The sequence below is a fragment of the Lingula anatina genome, chromosome 2, assembly GCF_051362555.1.
Source record: "Lingula anatina isolate TDL-2025a chromosome 2, LinAna3.0, whole genome shotgun sequence".
NCBI classification, from domain to species: Eukaryota; Metazoa; Brachiopoda; class Lingulata; order Lingulida; family Lingulidae; genus Lingula; species Lingula anatina.
The window spans coordinates 7,543,156-7,560,500 of record NC_141768.1 but is presented as its reverse complement, the minus strand read 5'-3'; the positions used below and the strand labels follow the sequence as shown (position 1 = coordinate 7,560,500).

General features: G+C 34.6%; 3 protein-coding genes across 5 annotated transcripts; 1 reads left to right on the top strand and 2 right to left on the bottom strand.

Annotated features, from left to right (window-relative positions):
• Window positions 1–19: 19 nt before the first annotated feature.
• On the bottom strand, window positions 20–4,340 carry LOC106172337 (biogenesis of lysosome-related organelles complex 1 subunit 6). 2 transcript variants are annotated; one of them, XM_013552983.2, is made up of 5 exons: window positions 4,135–4,335; window positions 3,546–3,654; window positions 3,263–3,350; window positions 2,994–3,080; window positions 20–2,778 (listed from the first exon to the last, which is right to left on the bottom strand). In XM_013552983.2, exons 1-5 carry the CDS (start codon window positions 4,190–4,192, stop codon window positions 2,623–2,625), a joined length of 498 nt encoding a protein of 165 aa, XP_013408437.1. In that variant the 5' UTR covers window positions 4,193–4,335; the 3' UTR covers window positions 20–2,622. The 2 variants fall into 2 exon arrangements, with proteins under 2 accessions (XP_013408437.1, XP_086862752.1); XM_087006626.1 differs by lacking the exon at window positions 2,994–3,080 and having other exon boundaries at window positions 4,135–4,340.
• Window positions 4,341–4,637: 297 nt separating this feature from the next.
• On the top strand, window positions 4,638–8,426 carry LOC106172338 (proteasome subunit beta type-4). 2 transcript variants are annotated; one of them, XM_013552986.2, is made up of 8 exons: window positions 4,638–4,812; window positions 5,324–5,530; window positions 5,803–5,949; window positions 6,426–6,507; window positions 6,979–7,095; window positions 7,292–7,380; window positions 7,736–7,771; window positions 8,031–8,426. In XM_013552986.2, exons 1-7 carry the CDS (start codon window positions 4,688–4,690, stop codon window positions 7,749–7,751), a joined length of 783 nt encoding a protein of 260 aa, XP_013408440.2. In that variant the 5' UTR covers window positions 4,638–4,687; the 3' UTR covers window positions 7,752–7,771; window positions 8,031–8,426. The 2 variants fall into 2 exon arrangements, with proteins under 2 accessions (XP_013408440.2, XP_013408441.2); XM_013552987.2 differs by lacking the exon at window positions 7,736–7,771.
• Window positions 8,427–8,538: 112 nt separating this feature from the next.
• Window positions 8,539–15,469, bottom strand: LOC147763365 (uncharacterized). Its single transcript, XM_087007257.1, has 4 exons — window positions 15,379–15,469; window positions 12,995–13,068; window positions 9,789–12,623; window positions 8,539–9,530 (listed from the first exon to the last, which is right to left on the bottom strand). Exons 1-4 carry the CDS (start codon window positions 15,467–15,469, stop codon window positions 9,315–9,317), a joined length of 3,216 nt encoding a protein of 1,071 aa, XP_086863383.1. The 3' UTR covers window positions 8,539–9,314.
• Window positions 15,470–17,345: the final 1,876 nt, after the last annotated feature.

Sequence of the window (17,345 nt, the reverse complement as noted above, 5' to 3'; positions counted from 1 at the left end):
ATAAATTCACCAAAACACATTTTGTTTAAGAGAGTAATAGATTTATTTACATTTCTTTTTTAATATTAAAGTGAATAGTTGCACAACCATCAGTGTAGCCTTAATATATGAAATATGTGGTAATCTCTACAGAACAACAGCAATAATAATAATAACAATCATAATAATTGCTTAAATATATACTGAAATTTAAATCACCCTTGGGCCATATGAAAAGTGCATTATTGAACAAATAACAATTAAAAGTAATTTGTAGTACATGTACTAAAACAATAGACGAAAGAATATAATTATATATAAAACATATAATCAAACTATCAAACTGTTGAAGTTACTTACACCGTTGTCGCATTTTGTCTGTATTTTGTGTGAAGCTTTCTGGTCCCTTATGATCATTGCTCATTGTATTTTGTCAAGAAAAAAATAACCTATAATAAAAACAGTTAACATAACAAGATTATCAGAAATGTCATACAGATGTATTAGAAATGCAGCAACTTAAATAACTGAAAGTCAGAGCCTTGCTGGGACTAAGTTTATAAATATTCAGCTCTTCAGATAAAATGCATACATACTTTTTTCAGCACTGTTGAAAAATTTCCTAATCATCACAATTCAGTAAACTAATGAAAATAAGAGCTGCCAAAATTTTATGCTGCCCTTTTACAAGTTATATTTCATCATTACTCATGCTTACTAAATGCATGTTATGACCAACACCTAAATTCTCATATTGACAACAAAATTAACTATTTAAAAACTTTTAAAATTGACAAAAAAAATCCCATAACATGTATCTCACTCCTATCATTAACCCACAATTTTCTTTTATCTGTCAAACAAAAATACCTTAAATATCAACTGTAATCTAAACACAGGCATTTTACCTGAAAATAGTCATAGCGCACCTTGTTTGGAAATTTTTACAAAATTTTTCACTGCAAGATACATATTTACACATCTAGAATTAATTTTATCTTTGATAGCACCATAGTATAAATTTCAATGATTCATTCCCTTTCAAGTTGTTACTCTATGTAAAATGTAAATAGGTGTTTAAAGGATTTTACATTCAAACTCCTTTGGGTTTTAAACATGGCACTAAATGTCACCATGACAGAGATCCCAGTGTTCTTTTAAGATTACTGACAGGGTTTATGATCATCAACATACCAAAAATGAGGTTTATGGGTTTGATCCTGTACCATCAGCTTGTTTTTAGTGTTTTGTCATATTATGAGCCCCTTATTACTGGGAATAATGCAATATTGAACAAAGGCATTATTTTGCCTTGTTAAGCAATTATGACACCATTGGTAAAATGACATTTTACCCAAACCCACAAGGTGCATTTCATATGCTGAAGTGTCCAAAATATAAAATTGAATGAATTCAAAGATGTATTCAATTTTTTAAAATGTGTGTATAAAACAAAAAACACGACTGTCTTAATTTTAATTTAATTTTCAATTTTTACCATGTCTTTACATTATGTAAGGAGTCCTAAATGGTAACATATGTTCCAGTAGCATATGCTCTGGGACATTTAATTTTAATTTTTAGATTGCGTTCCATATTTTTTGTAGTGATTCACTCATGGTAAATTATACATGACATAAGGATATTTTTATAAATATTTAAACTGTAACTCAAGGGGCTTTGCGTCATGACTAGTACTATGTAATGTATGTTCCCCAGAAAAATTGTCAGAAAGTTTCATCTTTCCCAAGTACTTGTTCAGTGTTAACTGGGGTAACAAGTACAAGTACTTGTACTTGTTACCCAAGTTGGTGCAATAGGAAATAGGGCTTTCTGTTGCTGACTGAAAATTTATATTGTGATTCCATGATAGTTTGACACTTCTGATACAATATTTGGACCATGAATGGAAAATCATTTATTTAATTCTTATTTTACTGTCGGTAGGGTGTATTTTCCTCGTTTTTTTAAATATTCATTGACAAGCAAACTAAAGTTGTTCCAAAACAATTAACGCCTCTATGCAGAAGATTATCAATTTTTTTTCAATTTTATACTTTTTGGAGATAAAGAGCAAAACCAGTGATTACTGAATTTTCAGAGTGAGTAAAACGTTTCACAGCTTGACATTTTGCATTTGTGACTGTAATGTATGTTCCTTTTTTGAGGCTAGACAATGAATTATTTTTTTATTATTCATGGTTCCAGGAGAGTGAAACTTTGATACAAACTTTTTCATGTGGGACCCTTAAATAATCAAACATAGTTGGCAATCTGTGCACTAAATATTTTTAAGAGCATGCCTGTGACCTCATTTGCACCTCCAAATTGAGTTTGGCTGACTTGTGTAAATGCAAAGGAACTTAGTCAGTAAACACTGAAGATTTGTCTATTATCCAAAACATGTATGAAAGGCAGTAATTCTAGAATTTTTGTCTAACTCTGTCCGTAACCTTAGGAGAGTTTGGTCATCTGGTGACCACAATGAGTTTCATAGTTTATTGAAAACTACTAGAGGCATGCTAATAATAGAGCTTAATTTTCAGTTAACACTGACACTCAGGGTGCTGATTTTGCATTTAAAATTCAAAATATAATGAACTGTAAATCTGTATGAAAGCAGCACAAGTTTTCTAACAAAATTCAAGTCACATAACTACGTTTTTCCTCTGGGTTGGAAGATTGTCTCAACACGGGTTTGGCCATTAAATGTCTCTCTCTCTCCATTTCCTTCTCTTTTTCTTGTTCCCTTTGAAGCGCTTCCTTCTGTTTCTGCTGCTGCAATTTTAATGCTCTTCTCTAGAAATGAAAAACAAACAGTAGATTTCCTAATTTGAAAAAAAAAAAAACTACTGAAAAAAAAAAAAACACTGAAAATTATCTCTTTATATTTACTCTATACATACAACACACATGCTCAGATAATAGACTGAAAATTCAAAAGAGAAAAGTGACACTGTATACCAACATGTGTATGGAATAAACAGCAAATCCTTGGCATTTTTTTTTCATACCTTTAGTTTAGCAGATCTTTCATGTAATGATGCCATTTCTTTTTTTATTATGAGGAGTTTTGTATGATATTGCTTTGCTTTAATCATCTGGAAAAAAGAAGATTATTCATGTGTAAGTTGTCTTCCTTGAATACTTGTACCCAGAATGTCTGTTTTTACAGTTTACTTGTTTTACTTTTTTTTTTTTTTTTTGCGATATGTGTCAAAAACAGGTTTTTGCATATATAAATCTATCACACTGTATAAATAAAATTAAATAAAAATTTTACCATGTCAGTTAGTTTTTTCATTGCTTCACATTCTGAAAATTTGGTATTTTCATGTTGCACTGTTTCTAACAAAATTCTTTGGTTTTGTCTGAAAGGGATAAATTTATAATTAGAAATTTCCAAATTACAGAAAATCTCATATATGATATTCATCTCAATATTTCTTAAAACAAAATATACATATACATATAAAAAACTTGTGAAATGTCTATAATATTGATAGTGTGTACATTTACAAGCATGATGAAGTACAATTTTACATAATCATTTTTTAAAAACTTACGTTAATTCATCCAATGATGCTTTTGCCTTTTGTGCATCAGGCAAGTAATGTTGAAGAAAACCTTGTGTAATTTTTTCTATAGTTTCCTTGCTTGGTGCTGGCAGACAATCTGGAATAAAGTATAATAGCAAATGTAACATACCATAAGTTTGAATGATCACAGAAGTCAATTAAATTAAAAGTGCATATCAGTAAAAGACCCACACACAAGCAAGAATAAGTTTTGTAAGTTAAATTACTTCAATGAATAACACGAAAATTCATGTGTTAGCACTCCTATTGACGATTCTGATATGTACAGACAGTACATACCAGAATCGTCAATAGGAGTGCTAACGCATGAAATTTCGTGGTATTCAATGATATGCTATACGGTACTAGGAAGTATCATTTTATAACATATTTTAGTAAGTAATATGTTGCACACATGCATGTCAAACATTAATGCAAAAGCGACAAGGCTTTTATACAGGAATGGGAAATCACTGAGATAATATCACTGAAGTAATATAACACATGACATACTGTAAGAATCTGCAACTAAGCGTAAAAACCATTTTATCTTTCTTATGAAGATGATTTAACATACTTTTTGTGTCTTCCAAAACATGCTTAGTCTCTCCAGTTGTCTCTGTTTGCGTCCCCATTATTGGTTTTAATTCACCCTTTCTTTTGTCAGTTAACACATACTGAAATGGGACACATGAAAGCCCTTGCTTAATGTATTTGGTACTTCAGCTTGCCTCCAACCAAAACACGGAAGTCATGTGCTTATGTTAAATAAGAAATCAAGACTACTCTGACAAGAAGGCGGAAAGGAATAATAAAGCTTTTCGTGCAATTAATTTCACAAAGACCAATTTCCTCTTTTGCACAAATCTTACAAAAAAAAAGTATCGTGAAAATATCAAATGAAGTTAATTATTCGCAACTTTCAGCGTTGTTAACTTTTATACGTTGTTTACCCTAGTTTATATAGGCTAGAACCTGTTTAATTTCCAGTACTTACATAATAAAGATTTAATTTTTAAAATTTCGTCTATTAAGTTAAATTTTTGTTACTATTGATTATTATGTCATGTTATTTAGTTTTTGTAATATATTCACGAAATCGTGGGAAAAAGGTAAATATAGGAAACAAAATGGCGCTGCCCACGGAAACCGATATGTCACTGGAATTTTGGAGAAACGGTCCTACACCTGGAGGTTTGTACAATTTTCCCGGTCAAGGAACATCGACAAAGATGGGGCCAATCAAAAAGACTTTGTAAGTATTTTATTCTTGCTCTTTTAAGGCGTTTGAGGCATTTTTGTTAACTCTGGCGTTTTAGCATCATGAATCAGCATTGTTTGGGGGCCGTCGTTGCTGGGGCACTGCACTGGAAGACAGGTGTTGTTGAATTAATATTTCACCTTCAAACTAACAAAGAGGTTTTTAAGGCAAATGAACATAACTGTCACACTACACTTTTTTCACTGTGTGATTTAAGGGTTCTTAAATTTTGTCAGACATGAGTGTTAAAACCTAATTGGGGGGGGGGGGGGAATAGGGCTACTTAGGCTAGTAGACGATCTCAGAAAGAAGTGGTGCCTAGTTATATTTTGTTAGACCTACAGGTTGGGCTGATATGTGCTGTATGTGCCAGTCTCATCAGAAACCTTTAAAAATAGGAGTACTACTGCATAAAACTTTGTTCATCCTTTCACTGCTTAAACACTGAACTTTGATATTAAATTTCTCTCGGGATTATATCCATGCCTTTTATTTTGCTTTTCAGGAGTCCAATGGTAACAGGAACTTCAGTTCTTGGAGTAAAATTTGATGGTGGTATCATCCTGGCTGCTGACATGCTTGGTTCGTACGGATCTTTGGCAAGGTTCATGCACTGTCCTAGATTGATGAAAGTTAATGACAGCACAGTGATGGGGGCTGGTGGGGATTATGCAGATTTCCAATATATTAAATCTGTGATAGAACAGAGAGTGTAAGTTAAAGTTGCATTTAGTTTATTATGATTTCTTTTCTAGTGCAAGCTTGAGCATGTGTTGTCATTGATATTAGCATTCGTCGTGAATATTTAAGTGAAAGGAAATATTTTGTTAGGCATATTTTTGGTACAAGTTTTTACCTGCAGCAAATTGAAAATGACGTAAGTGCATTTTCAACAGTACCTAACAGATTTTAATTTACACAGTACAAATATATTGTACTGAAAAGATGAGTGTTTCTTATTTTTCTTATTCATGTTAAATTCAGAATTGATGAGGAGTGTATGAATGACGGATTCCAGTACACTCCCAAATCTCTGTTCTCCTGGTTGACAAGAATAATGTACAACAGAAGATCTCGTTTTAACCCATTGTGGAACACTATAGTTGTTGGTGGGCTACAGGATGGAGAACCGTAAGTATTCTGAACACTGTAGATTATGACACACTTATTTTATTCTGCACACCAGTTGTTTATTATATGCATATGATTAAATGACCTTATTTATTCTACAATGTTATTTAACTTATCATTTGGCTTGTGTTGTTGGCATTGTTTTCATGACCATTTACCTTTATTTTTTACCCTCAAACTTAAACCTTTGAATCATCTGTAATCTCTCTGGATGTGAACTTTGAGTTTTTGGCCAATGGGATGTTAAGGCAGCTTTAAATCAAACTGATGAAAATTAACTGAATATTTTTCATATTTTACAGTCATGATAAGTTATGCTTTACCTTTGACAAACATGATTATGCTTCACTAAGATTGGAAGTTAGAATATCTATTGTTATTGTAGATAATATTTTCAATGTCATATTTATAAATCTAATAAAGTATATCATTTGTGACTATTAGAAAAACATGGCATGTGGATTTTATATTGACAGGTTTCTTGGTTACGTAGACAAGATAGGAACAGCTTTCAAAGCTCCAAGTGTATGTTCTGGTTATGGAGCCTACATTGCTCAGGTAAGTTTCAACACATTTCACATTCTTGTTTGCATACAGACAAAAAAAAGACACATTTACACTTAGTTAAAATTGTTAAAGCAATAATAACTCTTCGTTTCGGCCAAAAAATGAATTTTCCTGGAGTAAACAACAATTTTCCCATACTTACCAATGGTTAATGAATCCATTTTTACATTCAAAGTTAGTCCCTGGTTTTTTTCTAAAAAGTTTGGTTTTTTGTTAAAATCTCTTAAGAGATTTTAACAGAGTATAGACATCAATGGAGGTCACGTGGTCTAAAGACAAGTTCAAATATCAGAATAAAAGCTATAACTGCTGTTTTTGTGGTAAAACAGAATATATTATATTTCTATGAGTTATTCACAAGGTTTTTATTGTGAAATATAGGTCTCATACAAAGAGTTATTATGCCTTTAACAAAAACTTGCAGTTTTTAGAGTGTAAAATAATTTTCACTCTCTTTTGTAGCCAATTCTTAGGAATGCATTAGAGAAACAACCAAATCTCACAGAGCAGCAAGCAAAAGAACTTATAGATCAGTGTCTCACAGTTCTTCACTACAGGGATGCCAGGTCACTAAATAAGGTGAGGACTGAGTCATATATTGCTTTCATTAGTGTATGCTTCAGATTGTTTTCAAATAAACTTGGTTGCTGTGAATAGTTATGTTAAAAACAAGGAAATTTGAGCATTCATCTATTTATAATGTTGATGTTACAGATGTTGCAGTCAGTATAAAAAGTAATTGGTAAAGGGTTAAATGCTTGTTTTTAACTTTCAGTACCAAATCGCTATTGTGACAAAAGATGGAGCCAGAATAGAAGGACCTCTAAACAGTGCAACAAATTGGGATATAGCAGAAAGGGTTGGGTAAGTCACAGTAACGTAACTCATACTTAACACAAAGATCCAAGGGTCACTTGTATATAACCTATTGGATGCTCACAAAACTATTGACTGAATATATGTAGTACTTATCAAGTTTCTCTATTATAACTTCGCCTTCTTCTAATACTTTCATCAAGTAATTATTTTGATTAATATTTTTGTATGTTACTTGATTAATTGGACAGTCTTTTGTTCGTAGTCTTACTACCCATCTCTGACTAGTTTCTTCTTGCCATCACTTTTCTGACTAACAGTTTACAACTTTCAATCACATGTTCATCTTTTTACTTTTCCTTGTTACCTCTGTCTTTTATTTCTTCTTCCTAACCATCCATAGATTTTTCGATGAGTAAAATAGAAACAACACATGCTTGTATGTATAGCAAATTATTGTTTCTAGATGTGTTTGCATGTTCAGTCGACATTGTTCACTCATTATTGATATATTATTTTTATTTAATTTCTGTACTGAAGGCCGTATTATTTTGCTTGTATTTTCTTAATGGCAATTTAGATGGCACCTACTGATTCCCATAAAGCTGTAACTCGTTTTATTTTTTAACAGATGCTAAATGACTTAATAAGTATACAAATTTATTATTTGTTTTATTTTTCTATCATTTTCATTTCAGCGGGTATGAGTGAAGATGAACTGGAAAAAAAACTTAATTGTACAGACATTTAAATGAATTGAGACTGGAGCCCTGCTAAGTTCTTTGGAGAAAAATGAGAAAAAAACCATAAATGACTGCATAAGAAAGTGACATCGCCAAAAATGAAGACTCTGGTGTTGATAAATAGTTAAAGGCTTATGAGTACAATCTGTGTATAGTAACATTGTAAGATAACTGTGTGAGAATTATTAGTCGTCTAGCTGAAGACAATATCTATATGTATTACATCATTTGAATTGTTTACTGTACACTCAACGTTTTTGTACTTGGCTCATCGTTTCTGAAGATAGAGTCCAGTTAAACATTCGAGTAAAGTTATGGATATATAACTGTAATATCTACACAAAAATAAAATAATACAAAACATTAATGCCATGAGTGTACTTTCTTTCATGCTGAAATCAACAAAGCGTATTAGTACAAGTATTACATTTTTTAACGTTTTTAACACAGATAACTTTTTTTTTTTGTCTGAAGTGGATTTTTTTCGGCTGGAATTTATTTTAAAATGGACTATAGATCTATGAGTTATTAGTTTTGTAGTATTAGTAATAATTTTTTTGTTATTAAATGAAAGAATAGAATTATGTCAACTTGCAAGAAGGTTACATTAGCCTGCGTTTCGTGTGCGTCAAATGTTGCAAGGATTCAAATAACATTACTTGCAAATAACATTTAATTTTTAACATGAATGCATTAAGGTTTGGACAAAATACAAAATCACAATATAAATCCAAAAATTGACACAATTGTATGAAATTATATGAAACGATAATGGAAAAAGTAACCACTATGCGAAAATCACAGTAAAAACAAGTAATTTCTTGACGTCATGACTTACAGTGCTTTGCAAAAGACATGTCGGTCAATTGTGTGTGGTTAGAATAAGGTGTTCTTGATTTTCCATTCTTATTATTGTTGCGACACTACACTACAAACATTGTTTCTCGCCTTTGCCTGTTTTTGCTTCTGCTTGTCATATAGAAATTTCGGAAAAATTGTTATCAGGTTCACAGGTGGCCCGATTGTGAGCGTCAAGTTTATCCTTAGATCAAACGATTTCCTGTGGCAGGTGAAACTACCCTCCTCATAATCACAATATTATAAAAATAATGGCACTGTAAGTTGCAATATAACCCAGTGCACCCTTAACTCCATGATCTCCATTATTGGTCCCCTGGCTGCTCCAGGATATCAAAAAGGTCAAAACAACTGGTCAGTGAAATGTCACACAACTACCTGCTACGCGAAGGTAATGTGGCACATAAAAGGACTTCCTGGAATATTCTTATCATTCCACTTCACAGTGATCAGGTAGTGCCCAGGAAGAGTTGCCTCAAAGACCACCTCATGTAGATTGTCCCCCGTATCTGTTATGGTCACTTCTGTCACTGACCGTGGGAATGGACCCTTGACTCCGACCATCAAGTAACCACTATCAGATTCTGATGAATCCACCTTGAAGAAATAAATTTATTTATCGCTGAAAACGTAAAGCGATGAAACGAAAACACTTGCGATTGCTTACTCAAGTGGAGAAAATAAATTAAACAGTCTATTTCGCTGCAAACTCTTTTCTAATTTTTTTTTACATAATATATCAATATATTTTCCTTTTGTAGCAAATGCATTTTAAACATACGAAAGTCGAAAATAACTTATAATTGGACTTTTCTCACTTAAACCCGACTTTTTCTTAATATGCTAAAATCTTACTTGAAAGTTGGTCTTTGCCCCTACGTATCCAAAGCTTAGGCCAGTTCCGAAAGCACGGCATTTGCACGCACTTGTCATCCAAGATGCCACATCGTATCCATCTCCTGAGTCAAACGATCTACTGTCTTGACTTTGCAGGCTACTGCTTCCAAATGTATCCATAAATAGTGCCCTTCGATGACTTAATTTCTTATCATTTGGGGAGTTTGGCGTTTCTTGAATGGATTCCGGTGGCAACGTAGGTGAAAACTGATCTAAAAGTGACTTCTGCTTCTCAACAGCAGGGGAATCTTTTGGATGCAGTTGGGGGTGGGTCGATTTGGGAACAGCGATTTCTTCTGTTTCTAAAACATTTTCTCTGTTGACGTGTGCTAGTCGTCTCCCTTCCGCAAATGAATCGTCTTCGATGGATGTGTCGAACGAGCCTCTGCTTGTTAGGGAGTTCCATTTTGGTTGGCCCGACCTGCGCCACCGCCTATTACGCGAGGACACCTCAGTTTTGGCTGTTCCCTTTGAAACAGAAGTAGTGGAGCTTTTCCTGACACACTTTGAAGAATATTTGTTCACCCCTGAGTGTTTTCTTCGCTTGCCTGTAGTTTTGTGGCTACCTTTTTTGCCTGTCTGTTGCTCCTTGTCTCTACTATGGGAGTCGTTTTTATCCATTTTTCTCTCCGAACTGGTAGTGGAACTTGAAAGGTAAGTCAGGTTTCTATTTGTTATTTTGTTATCTTTTCTTTTAGACTGACGGAAAGCAGACTGTACTTCTGTCACGTGTTGCGAAAGAGGAGAATTTTGGTGATCCCAATAACCAGAAATACTTATATACGACTCAGAGGGAGAATCAATTGCGATCCCACTATCTTCTACTCCATTAAAGACATCATTTACTGTCCCTTTGTCCTGTACCCAATCCAGCTCACTTATCCGCTGATCGCTTGAAAAATCCGGCTGATCTCTATGAAGACCCTCTTCTGTTCTCTTCTGCGGAATACCTAACGGCAAGGAGTCCACGTATAGTGGAATACGGCGTCTAACCATGTAACAATCAGTACCCGTATCAGCGTCTTTGGACGCCCATCCAGTTTCGGTTTTGATCTCCTCGTAAGTGACTTGAGTAGATTTATCTATCTCTGATAGTGTTTGGGGTTCTGTAGAAATATTTTCTTTAGAGATCTCAGAATCTTCGTCAAATTCAGAAACTGAATTTTCTGAAGATTTGCCATCTTGATCAATGTATGTTTCGTTTTCATCAACTTGCGCCATTTTTTCAACTGATGCGTCAACACCGCATTCGTCGTCCATGCTAAATACAGTGCTAAGCGGAGGGACAGGATGGTTAATCCCACGCTTTGTCTGGAACAGTTCTAGACTGTTGGACAAACCACTACCCTCCAGACTGAATCTTTTTCTTCTTTTCTGCATCAGTATCGTAACATCCTCAATGTCGTCCGGCGACATGGTGTCTTCAGGTTCAAGTTCGATGGCTGTGTACGTCTTACGAAGTAGTGGATAGGAGCGAGTTGCACGAACCGGGACTTTTATAATTGCATTTGGATCATCTGTGGAACTCGAAGATGCAAAAGTCTGGAATATAGCCTTGTTTGCCATGTAATAACACGTTTTATTTAAGCTGTCTGATTGTAAACATTTTAAAGAAGGGTTTGTGCCATTTGATAATTCGTCCCTTGACAATTCTTTCCCTTCATCTTCTGCTGACTGTAACAAGCATGGTGTTGTTTTGGTTTGATCACGCTGATCTGAATCCAAACATTGCTTGGAAATACCTTGGCGTCCAGGAATGTATTTTAATTCGCCGCTCAATTGGGAGTCGAGTTTTATATCATCTGACACTCTAAACTTGTAACATTTATCAGTACCATTGTCTGACGTACGTTCAGTTTGTTTTTGGTCCGCTATATTTTTACCACCAAGAGGCAAAGCAACAGTTCTACGCAATTTTTCCTTCGAACCGCGTTGTTTTAAATGTTTATCCTTATTCATCATTCTTAGAACCTCGGGACTGCTTTCCCTGGAGGGGCCAGAGGAACATGACGCATCATGGAGAATGATCTCATTTCCATCCTTAGTACTGATGACTCGCTTCAAAATCCGTCGCCGCATGACAGTCGGTTGCTGCGTGAAAGTTGTGACGGGTGTCAAAGCACGTGACGTCGACTCGTTTCCTTGTGTTTTAGTCAGCGAAAGATCGCTGGTATCCGTGCTATTGGCACCGAAATCTGATGATGTGTGACGCAAACTTCTGTGAACCATTTCATTTGGTTCCATTGTGTTAAGGGACCCTTGACGATGATGCAGTGCTCTCCCAGGTGATACTTTAACAATAAACGGACTGTCGTTAATATGAGAACTTTGCCACTGTATGCTAATGGTGTGTGTGCCTGCGGTTTGAGGCACGAAACTAATCAATACATGTCCTTCTGTAACACACTGATGGTGGAATAAAATTGAGGGCAAATCTTCATTATCCGTCGAACGCTGTTTGGGAAGAACCCCTGTCTCCCGCATTGGTAAAGATCTTACCTTTTCGCTGCAGCATTCATTATTTGGACCCAGTATCTCAACATCTAGCTCTAACACTTCTTTAAGATGTTCAGACGGTACAAAAATGGTACACCTCGAGCGTCTCCCGACAATTCCACCAAGAAGGCCGCTGCCTTTGGCCACGATCGTCTGCGCTATTCGGTCATTTGCTTCCTGACGACTCCTCTCGTCCAGCAAGTCACGGGCGTCAGAAAATTCTTTAAGAGACAGTAAGAGCATCTCCAGTTTATTCTTTCCTATACCGCCTGCTATCTCTTCTGCTGTGACAATATTCTGAAAAATAACCATGTATAAAGTGCTTAGAAATCAACATCAGCAATATCTATTAGTTTTTAAAATATTCATAGGTATAAAAGGACAAACAGCCGGCCAATTAGGCTTCCGATTAAGAGTTCTGAAAATAATTTTTCTTTGCCTTTTAACGTTTTAATCAACCTCTTCGATGTCATAGAATGACTACCTTTACTTAATCGAAATAAATTCGAACTTACTTCAGGTATGCCAAAGTACCTATTAGCCACGTGTAATGCCAGCATGCAGTTATGGAAACCCTCTTCCGGAACAAGCAGATAGCATTTGGGACACGAGCCGGGAAGGATCGTCTCAAGTAAAGCACACAAGGCAAGACCATCTTGCCAACTCACATTCAGATCCTTGATCTGAAAATCTGGGAGTTTCTTGCTAACCCATTCAAGGAGGTGATCGCGTTGAATACCTTCTGAAAGGACAGGATAAAGACTGGTCTAGTATTTTGAGGAACTTGGATTTTATTTAAATCAAAATATCAGATAATAACCTTGACTTTTCTAGGGGAATAAAGTACTACAGTTCATGAAGTAAGGGCCATGAAAGCATATGCGCACGATTTATAGGCATATGTACATATCACACTGTGGTATTGTTCAAGTACCCCTGTAATATTGCGACAAGAATAGGCGAAACTGTAGAGGACTCTCGGGTAAATGTATACTTGCTTAATTCTTTACAATTTACGCGTGTAATCAGATAGGTCCTGGTGTATTCCATACAGTTAACCTCGATTACCGGTCTCATCGTCTCCAGATGCCACCTTAATTGATGCTTATTTTGGTATCATGTCGTCAAAATTAAAGTTCGGATTTTATATTGGAGAATAATCATATTATTGTTATTATTATGTTTTTGTTGTTATAATTGTTATTATTATTCCCAATATTATAACTTGTGAAAATAAAAGGGTTTCAATACTAAAAAATTGAACAAAAGAAATAGATGAAATCTTCGAAAATAAGTAGCAACAATACGTGTATTCAACCTTAGACATAATAACGCTATTATGTCCAAGACTCAACACAGTGTTCAGGATTGGATTTTCATTCCAGTAATGCAGTGAAATAACCCTCTCACGTTGAGTATTAGCCAGTGTTAACAAGAATTGATTTATTTCGATAAATAGATAAACTGACAGGTTTAATGCTGCAACCCACTTTCATTTGTTACCATTGCGACACGGTATCCATTCCTGGGATAGCATTACATTTCATTTCTGTTGACATTATCAGTTATCACAAGGGACATTTTTCACAACATAATGACTTCTAAATGAAAATGTGCGTAATTGTGAATGCTTATGCATCTGGAAACAGCAGGAAAGTATTGACGGTTTGGATAATAACGTGCAGAAATTATTGCTTAAAAATATCAATTTCCATTTGTATATCAGGATTCGATTCTGTAGGGTTTTCTAAATGTATTTTTAGGAAGGATGTATCTATTCATTTTGTTGTATTCATGCATTAAACTGATCCATTTTGTAAACTCCGAAACATTTTAAGGTGTCAAAATGTTCATTTTATATCAAAACTAAATAAGGAAAAGGGCGTGGGCATTTGCCGTAGGTAATTACATTCTTGATAAGTCTGTACGTGTACATAAAGGTATGACTCATCATGAACTTTACAGTCATGCGACGTTTAGGTACTTAGTAATATCAAGGAGTTTCAACAAAACAAGAACATTCTTGGTAATATGTAACTGAAATCGTATTTTTCCGGGACTTTCCGGCCAAATCGATTTTTTAGCGAAAAAACGCATTTTTCCTACTTACCAGCCGTCCCGACACCCGGAGTTTATATTTTATAACATTTCTAATTAAATAATTTAGATCTGATATACTTGCCAATCGTTTAAACGCCCCTCTCTTCATAAACATTTCAGATGGCAGTAACGACAACAGATACTTTTATTTGGGGGTTTAAATTTATATGTCTTTATAGTCAGTAGCTTTGTTGGATATTGTAGATATAGAAAATATCACTAGTGGATATTTTAAAATGCGGATAGTATAGACCCCTACCTTTAAGCATACACAATGTACCATCATATAACAAGTATTACTAAATTGGATACAGTAGAAAAGCAATACACTGTATCAGCTATATTTTCGCATGTTCAGAGGTTTATGCAGGGCTGCGTTCCTCCTTATAATACCAATGTATGAATGCGAAATAATGCGATCCAGGTTGAATTTTTGGCTGACTGAATCTTATCAAAACAGGAAGGGCATTTCTGATTTTTGTTCAAAGGGACTCATACAGCTGCATTTGGCTAAAATCGTTCGTGCAAAAGCGAGGCTTTTAATCAGTTTTAAAAATTGCTAATTGGCTTAACATATTGAGTATTTTCCGTATACACTCATATAGATTAACGCAGAGTAAACTCGTGAAGTTCCCATGAGCATTAATTTTCATCATTACAAATTTATTAATAATATTGTTTGCAATATTATTAAATATTGAATAAAGAAAAAAATACCATTTCAGATCTTAATACAGTCAACCTCAAAGTGTTGCTGACATTTAAATTTGGGCGTGGTCTCCAAAAATAAATGACACCAATATCATACCCATGAAGATTTTTATCCTATTAGAGATCAATTCTTCGATAGAAGGTTACCATTGGATATTCGTATTACGATAATATTCTGCTACGTGAAATCATTTCACCGTTATTATAAAACTGTGAACCAAGTGGCTGTACACAAACTTACCTTTGCTCCAAACCAAATGGTACAATTTCCCAAGAATACTTTCCCTTTTTTGAAGAGATGTTTCGTCATAACTAGAACTCCAGGACGACATCGCCCGCCAACAGCGCTGTAAGATTCCTCTCATCTCGAACACATCTACAACTAATTAATTAGTATAGATTTGTGTTGAACGGTAGAGACACATTAATCGTAGAGTAATGGTTATTTCGCAGACAATTTATACCATCTATTCATTTCTATCCTTTGTGGTTTTCATATGTGAACGCAGTGTCAAAATCATGCTACAAAAAGGCTCAAGGACCAAGGCATTGCTCAAAACGTGGGCCGACTCACTTGAAATGTCACTGAACGCAGTGGCTGTCACCGCAGTGAATATGGCGACGGTTTGATAATACAGAGAATTTCACCTGTTGCCGCTTTCACTGTCATCGATTTTGTATGTCGTTGAAAATAGTCGTCGAGCTTTTTCATTTCATTTCCTGTCATCTTTTAAGAGATCCTTTCGGTTAATCGGGTTATGCTACAGCTACGGCAAACGCTGTGGAGACAAGTATCTCTTCGTCAAGCTAATAATCTACATAGATTATGCCTATGTCGTGATTTGTGACATATTATTTGTGCCGCATTGAATAATAGTTGTCACTGTCAAACCAACCTCACCTGTTGTTGCCTTGGAGACACAAGCTTGGGTTATTTGCTGTCAGTAACCATGCTGATTCCATGGCTTCCGTTTTCCAGAAAATTGTATCGAAGGATGATCTCATATCACTCATTACATCTAAGTACAAATGAGACATTCGTTTTTTACTTCTACGGCGTTACTTATTTGCGTTTTTCTGTATAATTTTGTCTTTTGGCCTTATGCATATTTTCATAAAGCAAATGGAAATGATTAAGGTAACTTTAAAGGTCAATCTTAAAAGAATACAAGAGACAATGTGAAATAGCGCCTCTTTGAGAACTAAAGCTTGAGAACGATGGAACCACTAGATTTGGTCAAAGTATTTCGTTTTATTATATTAATTATATCTGTATTTTAACATTAAAATCAATTAAATCGTAGTTAATGTTTTTACGTTTAAACGAAAATGGCGCTTCATGGAAACTATTTTGTGACACTGACATCCCTTTTAATGGATGGTTTACAGGTGGGGTTTTAGTTATCCAGATAGCCAAACACAGTGCTAAACGTGTACAGATTTTACAGTTCATTGGGCACTACAAAAATCGGCCGACGAAAGCAATTGCAATTAATGGTTAGAAAGATTATACATGGCAGTATAGGGCATCAGGTTATGATATTTATAATAGTTTGTACTGAAGAACTGTACTTTATAACAAAATTAACATAAATTTTGTGCCAATACAAGCAGGGTTGTCGCCAGTGACTTTTAGTGGCGCAACTAACACAGTCTAGATTAGTCATCCAGTCGTATTGTACGTAAATAAAGTTTTTTAAACCCCTATTATTGGACTATTTTCTCAGAATTTCAGAAAGTATATTTAAATATAACTTTTTTTAGTCTGCTCAGTCTCTCATAATTTCTTCCCTCATTATTAACATCATTTCACCCCCGTGATTTTGTTACAAGATTTTGGTATTTCTTCTCCTATATCATTCAATTTATATCACCCACGTGGCATTATCCAATTTTCTAGAGCATTTTGTTAAAACGGGAATAATATTGGAAAAACACACACTATATACCCAATTATTACTGAACTGAGCAGTTGACAAAGTAATTCATTTTGGTTTGATTATTTTTACTCAGATGGAAAAACAGCAATTACAAGCTTCAAGTATTTTTTGAAGTAATTAATTTCTAAAAAGCCAAAATAATAATTTTAGTCATTGATTCACCTCATTTTTAAAAATGTCTGTATATACATTCATTTATTACCAGGTTCATGTGTCACCAGGCGATTTGGCTGACTAAATTTGGTCAGCCAACTAAGCAGTTCGTTAC

What these genes read in the sequence shown, in the direction of transcription:
- LOC106172337 (XM_013552983.2), bottom strand. Translation starts at nt 4,192, where the DNA reads ATGGGGACGCAAACAGAGACAACTGGAGAGACTAAGCATGTTTTGGAA. An exon ending in GCATCATTGGATGAATTAAC is followed by an intron (nt 3,351 to 3,545) that starts GTAAGTTTTTAA and finishes TATCCCTTTCAG; the next exon opens with ACAAAACCAAAGAATTTTGT. An exon ending in TGAAAAAACTAACTGACATG is followed by an intron (nt 3,081 to 3,262) that starts GTAAAATTTTTA and finishes TCTTTTTTCCAG; the next exon opens with ATGATTAAAGCAAAGCAATA.
- LOC106172338 (XM_013552986.2), top strand. Translation starts at nt 4,688, where the DNA reads ATGGCGCTGCCCACGGAAACCGATATGTCACTGGAATTTTGGAGAAAC. An exon ending in GGGCTACAGGATGGAGAACC is followed by an intron (nt 5,950 to 6,425) that starts GTAAGTATTCTG and finishes TTATATTGACAG; the next exon opens with GTTTCTTGGTTACGTAGACA. An exon ending in ATGCCAGGTCACTAAATAAG is followed by an intron (nt 7,096 to 7,291) that starts GTGAGGACTGAG and finishes TTTAACTTTCAG; the next exon opens with TACCAAATCGCTATTGTGAC.
- LOC147763365 (XM_087007257.1), bottom strand. Translation starts at nt 15,469, where the DNA reads ATGTCGTCCTGGAGTTCTAGTTATGACGAAACATCTCTTCAAAAAAGG. An exon ending in CCATTTGGTTTGGAGCAAAG is followed by an intron (nt 13,069 to 15,378) that starts GTAAGTTTGTGT and finishes CTGTCCTTTCAG; the next exon opens with AAGGTATTCAACGCGATCAC. An exon ending in TTCAGATCAAGGATCTGAAT is followed by an intron (nt 12,624 to 12,994) that starts GTGAGTTGGCAA and finishes GTTATTTTTCAG; the next exon opens with AATATTGTCACAGCAGAAGA.